Below are 21,294 nucleotides of genomic sequence, written 5' to 3'. Positions count from 1 at the left end.
CATCGGGGAGGGAAGTGGCACCGTCATCATTGTGCTTTGGGGTATATTTGTAGTTATATTTAGCCTGATCTCTTGAAAAGTAGTGGCTTTATGGTAGATTCCCAGGTGTGCCAAGGCCCTCGAAAGACATAGTTAAAGGAAAAAACGGAGCAGTTTGCTCTGCAGAGCCTTTCCAAAGGGCTTTTCCAGGAATCAAACCCCCAGGGAGGCACAGCCTGCACCTTCTGCAGCAAGATGGCCTGCACAGGGGGAAAACACCCATTTGAGAAGGTTTCCAGCTCCTCCCTATGAACTGTGGCTTCAATTTTTATCCTCAGGCAAGGAAAGGGAGAGCCGGCCAGAATTTTAAAAACAAAGACAGCATTAATGCAGCAAGGTGCTGCCCCGGGAGATGGTGGAACTCCCCTCTGCTGGAATCCAACCTGTAATGACCAGGTAATGACCTTTTATAATATTTATTTTTAGCACACCTTGGTGATCAAGGCAGCAATTCCCTCCCACATCACTTGGGAAATAGGAATTAAACAGCTGGTGTGTGTTACATCCAACCCTGGACTGGTAAGTGGAGCCACGCTAGGAAACAGGATCGCAGAGAGAAACCTGAAAAGCAGATGAATTGCAAAAATATGAGTGTGGTTTTTTTTCAAAGGCCCTCTGCAAAGGTCCGTGGGCTGCTCTGGTGCAGGCTCAGCAATAACCTACCAATGGCAAAGCTTCCCCCAGCAGCCATAAGTCAAACGCAGAGGAGGGAGCGTGGATCGGGGACCAAAATCCCGCGGGTACCCCGGGGCCGCTGTAGTTCCTGCATCTGTCAAGAGAGAAAAATCATCTCAAGAGCGAAATGCAAAGAAAAGAAAGTCGATTTTTCAAAAGAGAAATGTGTCTGCAGCGCCGCTCGGTGAAGGAAACGCTGGGTTTATTAGTGGCACTTTTATTAATAAGGGTGTTTGGAAGCTGGAGGCTGGCTTCGTTTATTTGGATGCCCAAGCATGGAAAGTTGGGTGAGTGCTGGTGTGCGACTGCCGGGCTCTGTCTCCCTCTTCTGACTGTTTCCAGGCTTTATTTTTTAACTAAACAAGAAGCAATGCCCAGTACAGACCTGGAAAAACACTTTTTGAACCTTTTTTTTTTTTCCTGCAAATCACATTGACAGGAGCTGAGCAGTGGGGTTATTGAATTGTTTTTTCAACAGTATGGCAAAAATTGTGGAGGTTTTTTTGACAAGTGGAGAAGGTAAAACCTACAGCCCAGGGAAACTGGGCGTTATTATTTAAGGAATAACAAGGTTGTTTTACCCAGGCAGCTCATGGGCTCCTGGGATTTTGCTTTTCTTCCTTCTTCCCCCTCTCTCCACAAGGTGTTCAGTAAAACTGTAAGAAATACAAGCAGGTAGATTCAACCTGCTCTTTGTATTTTTATGGATCTGGGAAGAGAAAGTTGATTTCTATTATTTTCTCTTTTTTACAGGTAAAGCAGCCACCAACATGTTTATACCATTTTCCTGGCTGGGCAGAGCCTGCTGATGCTGGATGCTGGCACAGGCAGCACTGAACAGGGCAGGTGCAAGCAGGTTTTAAAGCCTGGATTAATACTGGGTTTTGGCAGGTGGGGAGATGAGGGGAGATGGGGAGAAGTATTGAAACAAAAATCTGAGAAAAGAACGGGAGCTGCGGGGGGCTGCTGGTGGGGAACATGAACCAGCCAATCTCTTAGCAGAAGAGAAGGATGAAGACCTTCTCTTTGAGTAACCCAGCGCAGCTGTTGGATATGGAGCAGGGGACTCGGAATACAGAGCGTCCAATCTCAATAGAATCCAGGACATGTTGCCTCAATGATACTTATGTGGCTTCTCAGCTGGTGTAAAAGTCTTGAGTGGACTGTGGGTTTCTCCTGGGAGATTAGAAATTATTTAAAATTTTTAAAATTAAAAAAAAAAAAAAGAGTGGCTGAGGGAACTGTGGAGGGGTTCAGTCTGGAGAAGAGGAGGCTGAGGGGAGACCTCCTGGCCCTCTGCAACTCCCTGCCAGGAGGGGGCAGAGAGGGGGGATGAGTCTCTGGAGCCAAGGCCCCAGCGCCAGGCCCCGAGGGAATGGCCTCAAGCTGCCCAGGGCAGGGTCAGGCTGGCTCTGAGGAAGGATTTCTGTGCAGAAGGGGCTGTTGGGCGTTGGAATGGGCTGCCCAGGGCAGGGGGGAGTCCCCGGGATCCCTGGGGGGGTTGAAGAGTCGGGCTGAGCCAGCGCTGAGGGATCTGGGGGAGTTGGGAACGATCAGGGTGAGGGTCACGGTTGGGCTGGAGGAGCTGCAAGGGCTTTTCCAACCCCGAGGGTTCTGGCACTCTGTGATTCAGGCACTAGCTTGGGCACCTGCCTCCCCTCTTCCCACGGACAGCTGGTCTGCAAATACCTGGAAAACAGGAGCGTGAAATCATCAGTGCGCTTTACAAAAGCTTTTCTCCACACTTAGAAGCAGACCTCATTACTCTAAATAAAGGGGATGCCAGTAACATTCCCTATTTCACCCTAAATTTTGCATGTTGAAATTGCAGCTGCCTTGCTCCAGACCTGGCCCTGCTACATGTGGAAGAGCAAATCTAATAAAACAGGAGCTGGGAAGAAAATGGGAACAGGGATAAAGCATCAAACAGTTTTTGTTTTGCTTCTGCTGAGACTCCGGATCGTGCCATCAAATCATCTCCCCGGAGGCAAGAGAAAAGCCCCGATATCAGATGACCTTAAAGCACAAAGTGTGATTTCCAGTCCTCATTTTTTAGCTTAATGATGAGGCTGGTTGTGACGAAGTGCTGGACGCTGCTTTGATACAGATTTATTGATACCCCTGTTAAAAGGAGAAGCGGAGGCGAGCCAGCCAGGCGTTAAATAGAAGTGGACAGCTGGGGAAGCAAAGCGGGTGTGCTCCTGTGACCGACAGCTCGGTTTTCATGAAATCAAATTCATGGATGTTCAACATTTTAAAAGCAAAATGGGAAATTGCAAAATAATTCAGTACACAACCCTCATCACCCCCCCACTCCCCAAACTGTATCTGATGGCGCCAGGGGTTGATCCTATTGTCCCCAGGGACTCATCCTGTCACCCCCAGGAGCTTTCTGGAGCCCCCAGGAGTTTTAGGAGCTTTAGGAGCTTTCTCACTGATGGTGATGCTTCTCTGCACCTTTCTGAAGAATTTCCTTCTGTTTCTTAAGATAAGATGTAGACGATATTGCAGACACCAAAAAAGTAAAAGCAGTTGCCCTCCCAAATCCCTAGAGATCAAGCTAAAACTGGTGGGAAAAAAAAAAACCCTGACAACCCCAGAAGATGCAAATTGGGGATGGACAACTTGAATTTTCCTATGTCCTGTTGGTCTGATATCTAGAGACCATCACTGCGCGAGACCAGGTCTCTGCTGGCTTAAACGTCCCATCTTTTCCAGAGGTCTGTTTGCATCCCATGATGCTTTTCTGCTCCCAAAGTCAATCAGCGTCACCCAAAATACATTTTAACCTGGGATCTACAGCGCGTTTGGCAGTAGACATCGATACGATGGTTGCAAGAGCAGCTTTATCTCAAGGCAATCTGGGCTCCCGCACCCGCCAGTGCCTGTGATTTAACCCGTGGCCCTGTCTTCTGATTTCTGAGCGTTTTTGGGGAGCTCAAGGTGAGTTTATTAATGGTAAAATTTGGTTTTTTGGAACTGACAGCTGGTGGCATTTAATTAGCAAAGGGAGCAGCGCTCTTCTTTCCTCCCCTTATTTCTAGTGCGCTTACAGTCGTGTTTTCCAACAGTTCTAGTCTGTGTTGTGCTTGTATTTGTGTGCAAGGATTTTGGGGGAAAAATCTTTATATGTAAAAAATTAGAGGAAAAAAAATCCTAGGCTGTAAATCAGCCATAATCAAACAGGACCTTTCATTTATCAGTGGATCTAACAAAGTGTGGGGTTTATCAAAAAATGGGTTATTTTTTGCTGCCCAAAAGAGCTGTGGTAGTGCTCTCACCGGCCACGCTAGATTGTAAAAAAAAAAAAAAACGTCATATTTCTTCCCAATACGGACCCAGCTGAAGGGTTGTGTATCCATCATCTGGGGACCCCAGCCTAGCACTGAAGCTTGTGGGGAAATGTCTTGGGGGGGGAGTTGTGATGCTTCATCTATTAAAAGGTACGGGATAATTTTTAAAGCAAAAGTATTTATGCTTGCAGCTGGGTGGGTATTTCACTGTTTCTCCTGCCAGCACCAGCTTCCTAAAATCCTCAGAATTAGCCCCATAATGTTACTCCTAGGAAGCCAAGGCTTGTGCTTGATGTTATCCCTTAATACGCCCAGGTTTGGGACACAGTGTTCCATCCAGAGGTGTTTGCCCCTAAAATAAATTGGTTCCTGCACCTGTGTAAAAAATTTTGAGTTAACGTGCTCCAAAAAAAAACCTCTGTTAAATCAAGAGGTGTCTTCAAATAGCAGCTGGGTTAAGGGTGGAGCCCGTGTGGGACTAAGAATGGTCTTTGCCTGGGGGGAAAATGGGTCAATAATTGGGCAACACAAGCAGAGCTGACCTGGCCAGCCCTGGACACTTGCAGCTATTTAGGCGCACACCCTGTTCACTTTATATTTTTAACCTATTTGGTTTGAATTGAGAATTTTCTTCCCTAAAATCGATGGATAATGAGATGATATTGCCATGGATGCAAGCAGCCGGCACGGGGGCTGTGGGGAGGCTGGCTCTCCAACCGCTCTCAAAGTGACTTTGGGAGGCATCGACCGGGCTGCCATGAATAGTAACTGTTCTCTCATCCAAGTCAAGTGTGAAAGGCAATCACTGGAGGTCAGATAATTAAGAGGTTAATTAGCATTTGTGGCAAAATCCAAAGAAACTCATACGGGAAATAAAACAGGTTTGAAGGAAGATATCTGGAAGTGGCAGGGTGTGTAAGGTGTAAAATCTGTGCTTAAAAGATGGGGAAAAATGAACTCTGCTTCTGCAAAACCCCTTTTATCTGTGCACGACCCCCCCAAAATTAAACAGGTGCTTATTAACGGTTGGACTAGATGATCTTCAAGGTCCTTTCCAACCTAGTTGATTCTGTGATTATTGCCAGCAGGCAACCCCTGAACTTTTGTCCATAATTGTCCCAGCACATCTCTGGAATAATCTCTTACGCTTCACTTACACCTTCCTTTGAGCAGCAGAAATAAGAGATTGGAGACGTAACCCCAGTGAAATTTATTTGGATTTTCTTCAATATGAGGAGAGTGGAGGTGGAGCGTGGGCAGGGCTGGCGCAGAGCGGGGCAGGGTTGGGAGCTCACTGTGGCAAGTGAGATGCGGGCACTTGCAGGAGGTGCCAGAGGGTCCCCGGTGCATCCACAGAGAAGCTCCTGACTCCCCGCTGCATCCTTGTCCTTTGCTGGGAAGGACCCTGTGAAATCTCCAGGCCTACGTGTGAGGATTCCCAGAGCAGGGAGCACCCAGTGGGCGTGCAGAGGCTGTTTCCCTGCCCATCACCCTTTAAATTCTCCCTCCTTTCTCCTCCCCACAGCTCAGCTGTCTCCGAGCGGCAGGACCATGCTGGAGGATGAGGATGGGATGAGCGAGAGGGGGCTCAGCAGCTCGAGGAGGAGATACGACGATGAGGAAGGTGAGTGAAACCTTGGGGGTGCTCCAAATGGCAGCTGGCTCTTCCCTTGCCGGGTGACGCATCGGATCTCCCAGCACTTGGCCCGTCCCGTGGGCAGCATGAGGAAAGCTCCTGGGGGGGCTTTAAGCCTGGTGGGAAGAAGACAAATATCTCCCTGGATTTCTGTTTGGTGTTTTTTTTTTCAACTGAGAAACACACAGATCTGCTCTCTAAAGCTTTTCTTTTCATCCGCATCCCCTCTAGATTACCACTCCATCTACATCGGGGTGCCGGTGCCCCGGGGGTACCGGAGGAAGCGGCGTCGGCGAAGATCTGTCTCCAGCCGGGACAGGACGAGCGAGAGCGAGCGGCACTACGAGCGCCAGGATCGCTCCGACACCGACGACGGCGGCCACGGCTGCTATGAGAGCGGCAACGACAATGCCAGCAGGACCAGTGAGTCCTCCTCGGGCTTTCTGAAAAAGCAGGAAGGGTTTTTCAGCGTCATTTAATCCCGGGTTAAATCGCCCCTGTGCACCTAGCCACGTTGCTTGGTCCCGGTGTTCGCATCGGGCACCGCTTTTCCCAACGCTGCCCAGTTTTGTTTTTCCCTGTGGATGTCTCTGAGAGTGGGGCACAGGGTGGGAAGTGGGATTTGAGGCTTCTTGGGTGGTGGTGGGGCTAAAAGTGAGTTGGCTTTGCTCTTGGGAGGCTGCTAACGAGGAAATCAGGGTACAGTGGGGTCCCAGGGATGCAGACATCCTCTGGGCATCACACCTTGTTCCCCACAGGCTTTTGCCCAAAGCTTTGACCAGTCTCCTTAAATCTCCTTAGCAAAGATTAACATTTTGCACAGTAAAGTAGCTGTCGATCTCTTGGTCTTGTTTTTTTTACCAACCCCCTATAGAAATTTGTGTTCGGGTTTACGTCGAGCAGACCACGTCGCGGCTCAGCAGAGCGGGCAGGGGCTCAGCTTTACTTTTCCCTACGGAAGGAAAAGTTTTCAAGGTTTTTTTTTTTTTTTTTGCACAGGGAGAGATTTTTTATTTGCAGCGAGCTTTGCTCAAAGTTCCTTCGTGCCTTTGGTGGCGGCGCGAGCGGGACCACGTCCCCTCCTTTCCCCAGGCGGTAAATGCCACCGGTGTATAACACTGGGCTAATTTTCATGGGGCAAAGTCATTTTATGGAGGAAAAACACCCCAAAAAAGCCTCAACTCTGCATCCCCCAGGAAATCTCCCTCATTTGGGTGTTTTTTTCCCCAGAAAAAAAATCTCTGCCCTGAGCTTGGAGGGGATTTTCTCACCTCGCTCCAGGTGCGAGACACAAACCCTTCACAAAATAACCCCAAACCTTTAATTTCTGTCCACCCACCTCTCCCTCCCTCCCTCCCCTTGCTCGCTCCATCCCGCTGCCACCCCAAGTGCTCACCTCTCCTACACGCATCCCGTTTGATTTGGTAACTTCCCGTCATGAGAGCCAAAGCGAAAGGAAAGTGCTTTATATTCTCTATAATCTGCTCCTTAAGCCTTGGGAGTTTAACAAGCCTGAGTGGATAAAGGAGGAAGTTTGGGGGTTTGAGTTTTTTTTTGTACCGTGCAGTGAAGGTTTGGTTTAGCCAGGAAGAAATGGGGGAAAAAATGGAAACGACTCCAGGTAGGTTATTTCCATCGCTCTTCGGCGTCTGTGGTGGGGGGAGCTGGAAGGGAAGAAAGGCTCCATTTTTTTTCAGCTTTGCTTTTCCCTTATAAAAGCAACTTGGGAGCCTGCGTGGGGTTGGGTTGAGCACTTACTCGGGGCACCAAGTTTCAAAGTTCACCCCAAAAATATAACGGGAGGGGAGATGGGACTCTGTCAGCTTCCACTGCTCCCCAGCAGCAGGGAAGCAGCAAAGTTGATAACTGGAAGGAGAAAAACCTCCCAGACTTGGGGGTTTCTGGAACAGGAATGAACATCTAATTCCACGGGATGTGCACCCCAGTATCCTCTTTTTTTGGGGTGAGGGGACCCTTCTGAGCTGTGAAACCCAGGGGAAAGGCTGTTGCGTATTCAGAAGGACCATGACAGCAGATAATTAATGTGCTTGAGCCTTAAATCAGGCTTAGTCCCGCTGCCCAGCCAGATTGCAAACCCCGGGTGGCACCACATTCCCCCGTCCCCCATTTTATCACCTTTTGTATTGTACCTAAAGCCAGAGCGGGATTTTTGGTTTGGAAAAGCATCGCTAGGCGAGGTTTTGCTGCTGGATCAAAGTTGGGCTGTGAAGGGCTCTGTGCACCTCAAATTAAAGGAGGTCTAAATCTGGTCTGTCCTGTCTGATCACTCACAGAAATGTAGGTTCTTATATATGTAAAATTATCATCTATTATCTCCAGCGTTAATCCTGAACTAATTCTGCAGCTGTGGGCTCAATTTGGATCCACGGTAGCCAAAACCACAGTGGAGGTTTGATGGGTGTAAAGCAGGAATTGCAGCTGCAAGTGTTTTCCCACCATAAAAGCTGGTTCGGGGAGGTGCAGGTCTGCTCTGGGCAACCATTGAACTGTGTCTTGCAAGAAATAGGTGCTGATTTTGGGGTGGCTTTGTGGGTTTTGACCAGTGTTGTTGCAGCAGTTTTACTCTTGCGTTCCCCGGAGGTGCCAAGCCCCGGACGCTGCTGTAGAGTATCTCCTCCCAGGAGAATAGCTGCTGCTTCCCGGGATTAATTTAGGTGCTGGATCAAACTTCCAGCAGAAAAAAAAAAATTTAAAAAACCACCAAGAGCTGGGTTGTAACCAGATGCCGGGCTGGTGCTTTTTCAGGCACGAAAGGGTCATCCAGGTGAATAAACCCCGTGAATTTTTGCCCCGGCGTTGTTGGTTTAGCAACCAGCTCTTTACTCGGGTCAGCGAGCGGTGGGGAGCGAAGGCGTGGATGAATGCTGGGAAGCACGTTATGTGTTCAGAGATGGGTTTATTCCTTAAACTGGGGGAAAAATGCTAAAAAAAAACAAAACAAAAAAACCCCAACACCTAAAAAGCTCTTTATGTGCAAGCTTTCCTTTATTTTTTGTGATTTCCAGTGGTTAAAGTGTGTCACAGCCCTGACACCCCAAAATGAGTCGCTGGGGGGACCCTCTGGCAGGTCGATGCAGGGGGGACCCGTTCTTAAGCACCCAAGGGGGGGAATTTGGGCAGAATTAGGAGCAGTAACCCTCAAACTGAGGATTTGCAAAGCTCTAACCCCTCTGCGCCCTCTCCTGCAAAATTGCAAATCCCCCTTTTTCTACAAATGCATCCAGAGATCCCACCCAAGATGAATATTTCCAGCAAACTCCCTTTTTTTTTTTTTTTTTTTTTTCTGGTCTGGCTCATTGCATTTGCAGTGAATTTGGGGTTTGGGGGGAAATTAAAGTTTGGGCTGCAGAGCAAAGCAGACAGTGTGAGGCTGGGGGAGGGTTGCTGGTATCTCCCTAATTTCATCCCCTCTTACAAGAACAGCACTTAGGCTTAAAGAGCCTGAAGCCTTCCAGGCATGTAGCCCAGCTCTAAAATTAACAGGAATATTAATAATTATAATAATGAAGCTTATAGAAGTGGAAGGAGGACTTGACAACAGGGCTCTAAGACCTGGTGGTGGGGCTTAAAGAGCTTAAGCGGTTAAGCAGGCTCAGCCTAGAGTGCAAGGGACATCCTATTCTTTCACGGCCGCCACAACTTGGGTTTCATCTCCTTTGGGGGGGGGACAACAGGGCAATATTCCTGGTTTTTCCTCTGCTCACACACAGCAATTGAATGACCTGCTTTCTTGGGGTGCCCTATTACCTGACTTTCTTATTATGATGTTTGAGAACAGGAGGATTCTGCTAACAAAGACATTTTCTGAGCTGGATTAACTCCTGCTGTATTAGGAGAAGGCAAAGACCCAAGATTTTATTAAAAATACAGAATTTCCACAGAGCCTGGCATTGGGCTGATTTTAACCTCCTGTTTGAATAACAGGGAAACTGAGGAGTGGTCCCATCCGTGCCATGTCCAGGTTCCTCCCTGTGACCAAAATTATGAGGCTTTGCTAGAAAAGCACGTGAAGATGGAGAGGGTTAAAAGAAAATCCAGCCTGGCTTTTTTGGGGGGAGGAGGAGAAGGCAGGTCCGTCACCCTCCAGTGGCTGCCGGGAATTCACCAAAGATGAAAAACCCTTTTCCCCTCAATCAGATTTGCAGGCAGGTGATATGTCGCTGCTCCCCTTCCCAAAACACACTGCAGGGAGCAGGAGGCAATAAATGCCCTCCCCAGCCTGGCTGGTTATTTAATTCCATATAATATATATGGACCACCAATTCTATATCCACCAAGAAGCTGGATTTTTCCTGCAGAAATGGTGAATTTGTATGATTCTCCTCGGGGATCCCGTGGCGAGTACGTGTGCATCCCGGCACACAGGGCTGGAGACTGTAAGGATTTGGTTGCTGATGGCAGGTGGCTCTAACCTGGCAAAACCAGGCTCTGCGGCAGGGAAAAATGTGGGATACCCCATAGAAATGGGGTACAAAATGCTCCTGGAAGGGGAATTTGACTGTATTGTATATAGGGGTGGGTTCCTTAATTCCCAGCCCAGACCTATATAGGTCCTACACAGCCTCTGCTCATCCTTTCCACCGACATCCCATATCTCTGCACAGGGATTTTGGGGCAGGATTAGAGTTTTCCCACTCCTCAATGTCTCTCACTTTTAACATTTTCCTCAAAACCTCCTTTTTTACCCCAGGATCCTAAACAACCCTACAGATCCCTTTTTACCCCCACCAGGGCTTTCCACACGGGAATGATTCAGGTTCATCTTGCCACCAGCTGATGATAAACCTCTTTCCCCCCCCCACCCCCCGGCAGTGTCACCAGCTGCTGAACGCCTCCGTTACATCTTGGGGGAAGACGATGAGCCCCCCAACCCCACGCTCTTCACGGAGATGGACACGCTGCAGCACGACGGTGAGGAGATGGAGTGGAAAGAGTCGGCCAGGTGAGGAGGGGGGAGATGCTTTGGGTTGAAAATATGTCAGGTAAAGATCCCTCCCCTAAATATCCCTGGTTGGAAACGGAGTCAGAGAATGAGCATCATCTTTAGTCAGGTTAAAAAAAGCCATGCCTAAATTAGGGAAATGCAGAAAAAACGGCGTTTTGGGAGGCTTAGCACGGCAGCTGCAGCCTGCCAGGAAGGAGGAGAAGGAAGGGAGGAAGACTTCTCATCTTCTTCCACATCTCCCCAGGTTGGATCGACTCCAGAGCTGGGGCTTTTCCCATTCCCAGTTGCAGCATGAGAGCAAAGCCCAGCAGAAAGGACTGAGGGCGTGAAAATAATGGGGTAACATGCTGGGAAACTGTAGAATTAGAGCAGAGAGCTGGGAAATCGAAAAAGGGGACATAAAGAACATTTTCCCAGGTCTTTTTTACCCCCCACACTTTTGTTGGCCAGGCCAAGAGTTAAACTTCTCCTACCCCTCAAGCGATAATAAAAACCCACGCACTACATCTTTAATAAAAGTATTAGAGGAGTTGCAAGTGGCATTTGCTTTATTGAATTAGGAGCTTATCCAAGGGAAAAATCTCACATCCAAGCGGGATTTTCTCTTCTTCAGCTGTGTGAGGGCTAGGGGGGCTGGAGGGGTTGGGGGGAGCTCTGGGCAGGGAGTCAGGGGTGCTGATGGTATTCCAAGCCCTTTCCTTTTTGTAGCACGTGTGGGATTTCCAAGCCTGGGTGCAGAGTTTTACCCGAGGGGTGGGGAGAAAGCAGGATCAGGCCCTGGGGATGCTCGTCCTACCTCTTGGACTGGTTATTTGCACCACCAAAAATTTGGAAAGTTCTTAAGCATCCTCCTGGTTGCCAGCCCTGCTCAAAGCGCAGCAGTGCAGGGATGCTGTTGGTAAAATCCTGTATTTTTTTGCATAGGTCTGTATCTCCTCATCCTTCCACGCTCCCCCCAAAAAATCAGAAGGCAAAAAATCAGCGATTTCATGGGAATTTTCACCAGGGAGGGCTTGAGATGGAGGTTTCCAAATTCCCCCTGGCAGGATGGAGGTTTCTCAAGTCTCGGATTTCCGCTCTCTGGCAAGGAGCAGTTCAGCCTCTTTAGCCGCAGGAGAGCAGCTCCTTGGTGGGAGCAGCACTACCCGCGGCTAAATCCGCAAGAAATGGAAATAAGTGGAAATAAAGAAGCTGAGCGCTGAACGGAGACGGGGCTTTGTTGTGGCCTTGGCGAGAGCATCACAGGATGCCAGTCCCAGGGCAAAGGTGCTGCTGGAATCGTGCCTCGAGTCCCACACACCGACCTGAGCTGCCACCCTGTGTGCACACTAATAACCCACTTTCAACAGGAAAACGGGGCAAAAAAGAAACAAAAAGCAACTTAATCGGCTTTGGGCGAGCACCGACGGGACTTAGTGGGTGCTACGGCGGGAAGCTTGAATTTCTTCCCGATAAAAGCAGCGTTGTTTGAAGGGCTGGAGAAACAGTTTCTGCAAAGAAATCAGGGTGGAGAGCTTTTGGAGTGATGGGCACTAGAGCCAAATCTATTTTTTTTTTTGGATGTGCTGGAGTTTTGTCCATAGTACAGACCATTCCTGTCACTCCCAGATAATATTTTGGGGCTTTTTTGATAGGGACACCCAGGATTTTCTCTTTGCAGCAGAACTTTAATGCAGCCCCCTGCGGCTGATGCAATCCCGGATCTCCCCACCCTTCCCCTGCAGCATTCGTGAGCCATCAACTATTTCCAAAAACCCCATCTCCTCCTACATCCTTTCTGTCTGTGCCCTCTGTGGTGGCAGGAACCCAAATCCCGGTTGTACCAGTTAAAAGTTGTAAGGTTAAGCCTTGTGAAGGCTAATCCACTGAGCCTGCAAACCTCCTGTAAAGGAAAAGGAGCTTTCTTCCCCAAATCAGCACCTTGCCGAGAGCTGCCTGCCATCCCCAGAGTCTTGAATCCTGTTCCTGGGGAGTTGGGAGAGATCAGCCACCATTCCCAAATTTGCTCTCAAGTCTTTGGTTTGTAAAATTAAGGGAAGGAGGTGGAAGGGCTGATTTCCAAGGGCTTGCAAACCCTCTCATCTCCCACCATGGGCATGAAGCACTCAGGTTGAAGTCGGAGCATTGCTAAGGAATTAAAAAGATGTTTGCAACGCCCCAGGTTTTTGCTTCCCTGCGTGCACGGCTGGTCTGTGCAGGTGAAATCCTGTCCAAGGCAAGGTCAGTTCCATGGGAAAACCTCCCAGATCTCGCAGGAGCAATTTGTGGAGGGTGAAATCTGCAGGGTTGAGTTCAGTGGTGGAGCCAAAAGGTTTGGCTCCGCTCTGCAACCACGCAAGCAGCATTTTGTCTAATGACATTACTGAATTTCTCCATCCCCATCCTGAATAACAAGCAAACACTTTGCAGGATGAATTAATTCAGGCCCACGAAGCCACCTGCAGAAGGGAAACGTCGCAGGAAAAACAATTCTGTTATTCTCTTCTCATGCCTGCTCCGTGCCCGTCCTCACAGCTGCTGCTCTCGTTTCAGGTGGATAAAGTTTGAAGAAAAGGTGGAGGAAGGCGGGGAGAGGTGGAGCAAGCCCCACGTGTCCACGTTGTCTTTGCACAGCCTGTTTGAGCTCCGGACGTGTCTACAGACGGGAACGGTGCTCCTGGACTTAGACGGCTACTCTTTGCCCCAGATTATAGGTAGGAGCTGGCAGGTATCAGGGGTTTTGGATGGCTTTCTTCTGCATGTCCTAAAGTGCTGGGAACTGATTTCAATGCATTTACTTGCTACCCGCAAATATAAACCAATAAGCAAAGACAGGAGTTGAGAGCCATCAACTTGGCTCAATAAGTGTTGTTGCCTTGAGCTTTCTGGGAGGGTTTGCAGGGGGGTAACCCATCGTTCGGTGCTTGCAGATGATGTCATTGAGAAGCAGATCGAGGACGGTCTGCTCAAGCCAGACCTGCGGGACAAGATAAGCTACGTGCTCCTCAGGAAGCACCGTCACCAAACCAAGAAGCCAATCCACCGGTCCTTGGCTGACATCGGCAAGTCCGTCTCCTCCAACACAAGTGAGTCCTTGGGGTCCAACCTGTGCCAGGTTGCATCCTCAAGTCTTTGGTGAGCAAGCCCAGTGGGACGAAGGTCTCAGGAGAAGAAAAGGGGGAAAGTCAACTATTTGTGACACGCAACTCTTTACTGCATTGAGAAAGACCCCGAAAGCGCTGCCACTGGTGGCTTTAGGGGTGGGAGGGAGCCAAAAGCCAAGAAGATGTCTGCTGAGACAGACAACAGTGTTGTGTGAGGGACAACGGCATTGTGTGAGGGACAACAGTGTTGTGTGAGGGACAACGGCGTTGTGTGAGGGACAATGGCGTTGTGTGAGGGACAATGGCGTTGGCAGTCACTTGGCCAAGGGACTTTCTGGCAGAGCAGCCTACAGACAAATCCAGTCTGCTCCGTGGTTGAACCTGCCTATTTTTGAGCCATTATAAAAGGGGATTTGTTTGTTTTCACGCTAGATTATTTACTTAGGTTTAAACAGCGGTCATTTGGTGGAGCCCGGGATTTGCCAGGCTTTGGCTGCTCCCTTGCGTAGACAGAAACAGCAACGCCCAGGCTCAAAGTGCACATGGAAGAGGCCATCAATAAGCCATATTCCCACCCCAGGGGCATCCCCAGGTTTCAGAGCAACATTATCCACTAGATATTTGAGCTAACATTTGCCCAGAAGCTCTCCAAATGGAGCACAACTTGGAAATGTTGTGGTTAGTCCCTGTAGATAAGGAAATTATCTTTTGTGTTTCTTGCTGAGATAATGACACTGCTTTGAGTTTGCAAATGGGGACACCAAGGAAAAGATGGTCATTGGCAGGAGCAGAGGGGTCCCTCCCATTTCTTGTGCCAATGGCAACTCTGTGGTATTGAAATAAATACTGCAGGCACATTGAAAGTAGGGCCAGGCCCAGTGGGAATTTCATCATTACTTTTAGTGGGTTTAACAAAAAAAATGAGGGTGCTGTAGTTGCAGCTCAACAAAACTGGTCCAGATGGTTTTCCAAAAGGAAATTTGGAAGGTTTCCTGAGAAAATGCTGGGCTTAACAGAGAAAATGCATGCGGGGAAAGGGAAGTCTTTATGGGAAAGTAATTCAGTTTAAACATCTGAGATGAAAAATGGGACTTGTCACCAGTTTAGGGAGGAGAAACATTCACGTGAAACTTGGCAGTGGCCAATGTAAATATTCTGAGGTGAGAAGTTCATGGCAAATTTCAAGTGTAGGTTTCTTTGGAGAATTAGGAGATGAAAAATCCAAATAAAGTGTTGGGTCTTGCTAAGTAACAGAAACTGAACTTCTGAACCCATTTATAGGCTCAAGGAGAGCATTGGTGTGGGGTGGGGTGGTGCAGGCTCCTTGCACGGAGCCTCTGCAGCAGAAAGACTTGGGTTAAGGCAGTTTATTCTTTGCTAATGGGAAAATAACTCTGGGTGGGATAAAAGTGGAAACGGGAGTGGGAGGGAAAAGCAAATCACTGTTGTGTCAGCGCTGGAAGGGTCACGTCTGTAGCAGGCAGCTGATTTTCAGCCCGGCCTCTTGCCTTCTGCATCACCCAAAGCTTCCCCATGGCATCTCCTCTAACGGCTCCTCTCCCCCAGCCCGCAGCCCTGTCCGGAGCCCGGGCACCGGCGCCGCCTTCCACCGCTCCACCGAGGACCTGCGGATGCGGCAGAGCGCCAGCTACGGCCGCCTGCGTAAGCCGGGGAGGGCTGTGGGGAGGCAGAAATGGTCCTAAAGGAAGCAGGAAAAAAAAAAATTCAAGTTGCAATATGAGAGTGGGCGGCTGCAATGACAAGGAGGTCCCACCACAGCCAGAAACGAGACGTGGTTTGTATAGCCACGGGGTGACTGATAACAGAAAAATTCATATTCTTCTGTTTTCATCTTATTGCACCTGGTTTGCAAGCCCAGCTGTAACAAATAATTTTATTTTCTTTGCGCTGAATTCCCCACCGCCACGTCTTCCCTTTGCACGTGGGGCTGAAATTCAGCTGCGCATCACGGGGTGGTTTTCTCACCTTTCTCTTATCTCTGTCAGGTCACGCGCAGAGTCGGAGCATGAACGACATCTCGGACACGCCGAGCACCGACCAGGTAATCACCCGTGAGAACATCAGTGCTGTGAGGAGCATCTCCAACATGGCCTGTGGGTGTTGAGGTCTGTGTGGGCCTTGTGGGCCTTCACTCGGTCGACACCCACACAAATTCCTAATTAGGGAAATTAATACACATATTAATGTGTATATTTTTAAATTAATTAATAACTCAGGGGGAGGCTGTCCCGGAAATAATACTTGTGCTTGCAACTTGAACGCAGAGTTAGGGTTGTACAAGGATGCTGGTGTAACTTGAGATCCTTAGGGTGGAGAAAAAAATTTCCTTAATATCTTTAGGAAAGGAAGAGCGCAGGGATCTTAAAAGAGCCTTTGTTTGGCTGGGTAAGGGCAGGTTGCAGGGAATAAATCCCTGTCTTGGCTCTGCAAACGTGAATACAGCGCTCAAGATAGTGTCTGTAAATACAGAGGTGGATTCCATTTTTCCCTCTGTTTGCAGCATGATGAATGTGGGTTTCTTAATACCAAGCTCAGCTGAGAGTCTGTCGGGGGCTTCTCCGCCCTGGTTTGCTCTGCACAGGAGAGCTGGGAAGGAGGTCGGGCTGCTCGGGTGGTTCGTGGGCAGATCTCTGCTTGACGATGCGATGGATCGGTGGGGTTTTGTGCTCTACTTCTGCTGGATGTCCCATCCCCATCCCAATATCAAGGCTATTTACCTGGGAACTGCTGATGCGTTATATGGGCTTTAGTTTTCTTTGATCATGATTTCAGCATAAACCTGATGGAAAATCAATCTCAACACGTGTTCGTAGGGGACAGTATGGGATAACAGGGCTGCTTTTCCCCAGGGATGTCCTTGCTGGGCTCACCTGGGGTGATGCAGTTTAGGGGGAAGAGAAGGATGGAAATTCATGTGTTGCTGGGAGACACAGGACAGGGATGCCACGATATCAGGGAGGCAGAAGATTTCCAGGGCACATTTCAAAATTAGAACTGCAATAAAGGAAGCCAGCTGCCCACTAACGAACCCCAAATATCAGCCTCCAGCAGTGGGGTTCGGAGGGTTAATCCCAAAATATGCAAAGCATTTAGGTTTAATCACCCTATTAGGCCCACTACAAAGGGACTTTTTAAGTGTTACATGAAGCTTAGTGGTCACTGTTAACTCCTGCTCTTGCTTATTCCAAGCTGCATTGGAGGAGTTGCTTTATTATTATTATTTTTTTTCCATTTGGGTTTAAAAGATTAGAAAGGGGAGAGCTTGCTGCCCGGCTCACATGCCTCCCCTCATGCTGGCATATAGATTATAATAACACCCTGCCTGGGTTGGTATTGAACCCTTTTAAACTAATAATGAAAGAGCTGCAGGGGAGAAGAGACCAGGGGAATAAATCCATGAACAAGGCTTCCTACTTCCATTATTTGTTCCTGTTCCGAGGATGTGACTGGGGAGGAATAAGTGACAAAAACATCCCCCGTGCCCGGCGTCAAGCAGTGTTTCTGCATTATAGAGGGTCTCAGGGAGCCCCGGGGCTGCAGGGCTGCAAATAGACTTGCAAAAATACATGCTGGCTTGCTTCAGGATCTGTATTTTTCGGCTCAGATTTTCTGCAGGGGCATTGAACAGGATTTTCCTTGTGTAGACCCTGGTGCTGCAAAGCGCCCTTTGCAAACCGCCCAGTTGAACGTTGCGTTAGGGAGCCCCGAGCACGCGATTTCAAGTTAATCTCAGGCTTAGCAATGGTTTTGAATAATGAAGAAATTCAGCCTTATGAAGTCTGACTGGTTTATTCTTGGATATGGCTCTTGAATCCCCACCTCCGGGAGTCCTGGGACCATTAGAGATCAAGAGGTTTGAGCCTGCAGCTTCAGCTTTTGAGTTCAGGGTGTGGAAAACAGGGGGGAAAGCCAAATTCTGGCAGTTGCTCCCTTCTCCACCCTCGTCTTTCCAACAGTTGAAGAACAAGTTCATCAAGAAGATCCCCAAGGATGCAGAGGCCTCCAATGTGCTGGTGGGAGAAGTGGAGTTCCTGGAGAAGCCCTTCGTGGCTTTCGTGCGGCTCCTCCAGGCAACGATGCTGGGAGGGGTGACAGAAGTGCCCGTCCCCACCAGGTGAGCGCAGTTCCTTCCGAAGCACCGAGTGGTCTCACAGCTTGGATGCCAGTGGTTCAAGGTTGCCGACACAGCACCTTTCCCTTCCCAGGTTCCTCTTTATTCTCCTTGGTCCCGTGGGAAAAGCCAAATCCTACAATGAGATCGGCAGAGCCATCGCGACTCTCATGGTGGATGACGTGAGTAGATGCAACGCCCAGCCCTCACCGGGAACCCCCTTGCTCAGAGCCAAGAAGGAAAAGCAATTTTCATCCTATTGCCCAAACGAATGAGCTTTAAAATCCCATAATGACGTGGGACGTGTGCCTGCTGGATGCCATTGCCAGGCTGACACCTCTCCTCTCTCAACATCCAGCTCTTCAGCGACGTTGCCTACAAAGCCCGGAATAGAGAAGACCTGATTGCTGGCATAGATGAGTTTCTGGATGAAGTCATCGTCCTGCCACCTGGCGAGTGGGACCCCAACATTAGGATTGAGCCACCCAAAAAAGTGCCCTCGGCTGAGAAAAGGTGGGTGGGAGACATGGGGAAGGTCCCAGCCCTTTGGCCATCCACATCTCTCTTGGTTTGGAGAAGCTGGAGGAGGACAACAGTTGTTTCCCTTCATCCCTAGAAAGAATCTCTGCAAATATTCCAGAAATGCTGCTTTTTCAGCAGTTTTTTTTCCCCCAGATCAGCTCAGAGCCGTTTCCACTCTGCAAAATCTGCATTACCTCCCTGGGCTGAGCAAATCCAGCTCTTGGTCTTTCCAAATTCACCCCAAAACCCAAGCTCTAGTGCAGGCAGGAAGCTACCCATGGCCTTGGTCATGGTCCCTGCAGCAGGACCAGCTCGGTAGGGCAGGTGCTGTGGCTGATGACGGTGGCTCTCTCCCACAGGAAATCCATTTTCTCACTGAACGAAGTGGGGCAGATGAACGGCATGGCCGGTGGGGCGGGCGCCGGGGGCGGCGGAGGAGGCAGCGACGATGGGGACATGCCCGAAACTCATGAAATCGGGGAAGAGCTTGCGTGGACTGGCAGGTGAGCAGCACCCCAGCACCCACCAACATCTGCCGGCTCACCCCGTGGTCTCCTGGGGCACGGAGGGGTGAAATCCTTCTGGGTCCTGGCTTTTGTGCAGCACTGTGTCTCCTGGTGGAAGGAACGTGCATCTGGTCCTTGGTGGTGTCTCCCCAGGTTTTGTGGTGGCCTCTATTTGGATATAAAGAGGAAGCTGCCCTGGTTCCTGAGCGACTTCTATGAAGGTTTCCATATCCAGTCCATCTCTGCCATCTTGTTCATCTACCTGGGCTGCATCACCAACGCCATCACGTTCGGGGGCTTGCTTGGGGACGCTACAGACAACTACCAGGTCGAGTCCAAGGAGGCAGGGGTCACTTTGGCTTGGGAACAGCAAGCAGGGGTGGGATGGGGTGGGATGGGATGGGATGGGATGGGTTTTACCCACCTTGTACTGGGGTGGAAATTCATTGCCTAGCAGGACTGGCAGTCCTGAAGTACCTACAGGATGGGAAATCCCATCTCAATGGTGATGCCAGGAGCAAGGGCACATGGTCCCAACCATCCTATACGGGTCCAAGCAGAGGTCCTTAATTCCCATCTCCATCTGGGGTATCCGTGGGGATGTAATGTGGCATGACATCACCATAATGGTGGGTTTGATCCATCGCCAGGGTGTCATGGAGAGCTTCCTCGGCACGGCCATGGCAGGCTCCATGTTTTGCCTCTTTGCTGGGCAGCCGCTCATCATCCTCAGCAGCACCGGCCCCATCCTCATCTTTGAGAAGCTGCTCTTCGACTTCAGCAAGTAGGTGTTGGGCGATACCAGGGGGAGCCGGGACCCCTCCATACCAGGATGGGAGCTGCCCCCCAGCCCACGGCCTGCTCTCACAGGGCCGCTCTCACCTTGTCCCCGCTTTCAGAGGCAACGGCATCGACTACATGGAGTTTCGCCTCTGGATCGGCTTGCACTCTGCCCTACAGTGCCTTATCCTGGTGGCCACTGATGCCAGCTTCATTATAAAGTACATCACTCGCTTCACAGAGGAAGGCTTCTCCACCCTCATCAGCTTCATTTTCATCTACGATGCCATCAAGAAGATGATCGGAGCCTTTAAGTACTATCCCATCAATTCAGACTTCAAGCCAGACTACGTGACCATGTACAAGTGCGAGTGCGTTGCTCCCGACCCAGGTGAGTACACATCTTTTTCGGTGCCAGATGGGGAAGATGAAGAGGGTGGGGGGGGTCCCGCTGTGGATAAGTCCCACTGGATCATTGGCTAAGGACATGGAAGGAGGCAGCTACCTGGTCAGAGTGGAGTGGAGAGACCTCGTCCTCCTCTGAGGGTGATTTTGGGCAAGGGGAAAGTAGAGCCTTGTCCCCTGTGGATGAACACATCGGTGCTTGCCAGAACATGGTGATGGTGCTGGAGAGCCGGGGCCTCAGCCTGGAGCAGCCAGAACTGGATGGATAAAAAGGAAATATGAAAAAAAAAAAAAAAAAAGACATTTTAGATCATTAATTCCAGCCTACTGCCAATGGAACCTTGCTGTCCAGAAAATATACACCAGAGGGGTTTTGTCCTCTCCAGTATCTGGGACACTCTGGGATGTCCCAGTTGGGTGTGGAAACCTCCTTGGAACTGTTTTTCTCCTCTTCCTTACTCCTTTTCAAAAAGGAGAGGCCATCGGGCTCTGAGCAGACAGTCTTTTGATGACTTCCCTGGTTTTGCTCTTGGATAGACGTACCTGATGATCCCCGGTCTGAATTGTGCAGCTCGGATGTTCCCGTGGCCACATGGAAGGGAGCGGAGATCTTCACTTTGGGCTAATGGCAGTGACCACCTGCTCTCAGACAAGCTAAATTTACTGAAAAAGTCTAAATGCTAACAGTTTTGAGAATTATCAGCTGCAGACAGAGGAGGCAGAGGGGTGTGATGGTGAAGCTCTCCCCAGAAATGAAAGCATCCAAGACGTGCCACACCACGTGTTCCCAACACATCTGCCGTTGCAAGAAGAAATCTTACCTGCCGCCATGGAAATAGCACTTATTTGGTTTAATTCTGTATTTTGCCTCGATTTCTGTTTATCAGCTACCCGATCCCGTTGGGTTTTGAAAGCCCTGCGTGCAGTGGGGAGCAGCCGGAGACGACGTAATCCTTTCCAAACCAAAACCCTCCCAAATTTACCCTGCAGGAAGGCGAAGCCTGATGCCCGACGCAATCCAGGGGGGGCTGAAATATCCCGAACGGGACCGTGACCTCCATCCACCCGCGTGTGCCAGCACCTGCCCGGCAGCACCCGCCGCCGTGGCCTAACGCAGGAGGAAGGCGAAGCCTTTAGCCTCCAGGGAGGTGTCCCCCTTTTCCAAACCCCCCATCCCAAGCAAACCCCAGGCAGCCAAGAGGCTTTTGCACCCCAAAAACCTTAAACCACTTTGCAACCCATAAAATATTTTTAGTT

General features: G+C 49.7%; 1 protein-coding gene across 6 annotated transcripts in view; it reads left to right on the top strand.

Moving 5' to 3' along the window:
* Positions 1 to 3,529: 3,529 nt before the first annotated feature.
* SLC4A5 (solute carrier family 4 member 5) overlaps positions 3,530 to 21,294 on the top strand; it is a 28,346-nt gene continuing 10,581 nt past the window's right edge. For 3 of the 6 annotated variants that reach the window (XM_074928516.1, XM_074928514.1, XM_074928512.1), the window contains exons 1-15: positions 3,530 to 3,657; positions 5,533 to 5,631; positions 5,875 to 6,066; positions 10,477 to 10,606; positions 13,142 to 13,302; positions 13,519 to 13,674; positions 15,259 to 15,354; positions 15,699 to 15,754; positions 17,670 to 17,827; positions 17,919 to 18,006; positions 18,183 to 18,337; positions 18,706 to 18,849; positions 19,006 to 19,180; positions 19,503 to 19,636; positions 19,752 to 20,023. In XM_074928516.1, the coding sequence (XP_074784617.1) occupies positions 5,559 to 5,631; positions 5,875 to 6,066; positions 10,477 to 10,606; positions 13,142 to 13,302; positions 13,519 to 13,674; positions 15,259 to 15,354; positions 15,699 to 15,754; positions 17,670 to 17,827; positions 17,919 to 18,006; positions 18,183 to 18,337; positions 18,706 to 18,849; positions 19,006 to 19,180; positions 19,503 to 19,636; positions 19,752 to 20,023 (1,990 nt within the window). In that variant the 5' untranslated portion in view covers positions 3,530 to 3,657; positions 5,533 to 5,558. Of the gene's footprint in view, positions 3,658 to 5,281; positions 5,436 to 5,532; positions 5,632 to 5,874; positions 6,067 to 7,215; positions 7,265 to 10,462; positions 10,607 to 13,141; positions 13,303 to 13,518; positions 13,675 to 15,258; positions 15,355 to 15,698; positions 15,755 to 17,669; positions 17,828 to 17,918; positions 18,007 to 18,182; positions 18,338 to 18,705; positions 18,850 to 19,005; positions 19,181 to 19,502; positions 19,637 to 19,751; positions 20,024 to 21,294 lie in introns of those variants that run through there. The other 3 variants (XM_074928513.1, XM_074928517.1, XM_074928515.1) reach the window with 3 other exon arrangements.

Source organism: Athene noctua, chromosome 28, assembly GCF_965140245.1.
Source record: "Athene noctua chromosome 28, bAthNoc1.hap1.1, whole genome shotgun sequence".
Lineage (NCBI taxonomy): Eukaryota > Metazoa > Chordata > Aves > Strigiformes > Strigidae > Athene > Athene noctua.
Note: the sequence above shows the minus strand (reverse complement) of the source record. Positions and strands in the feature narration are given on the sequence as shown.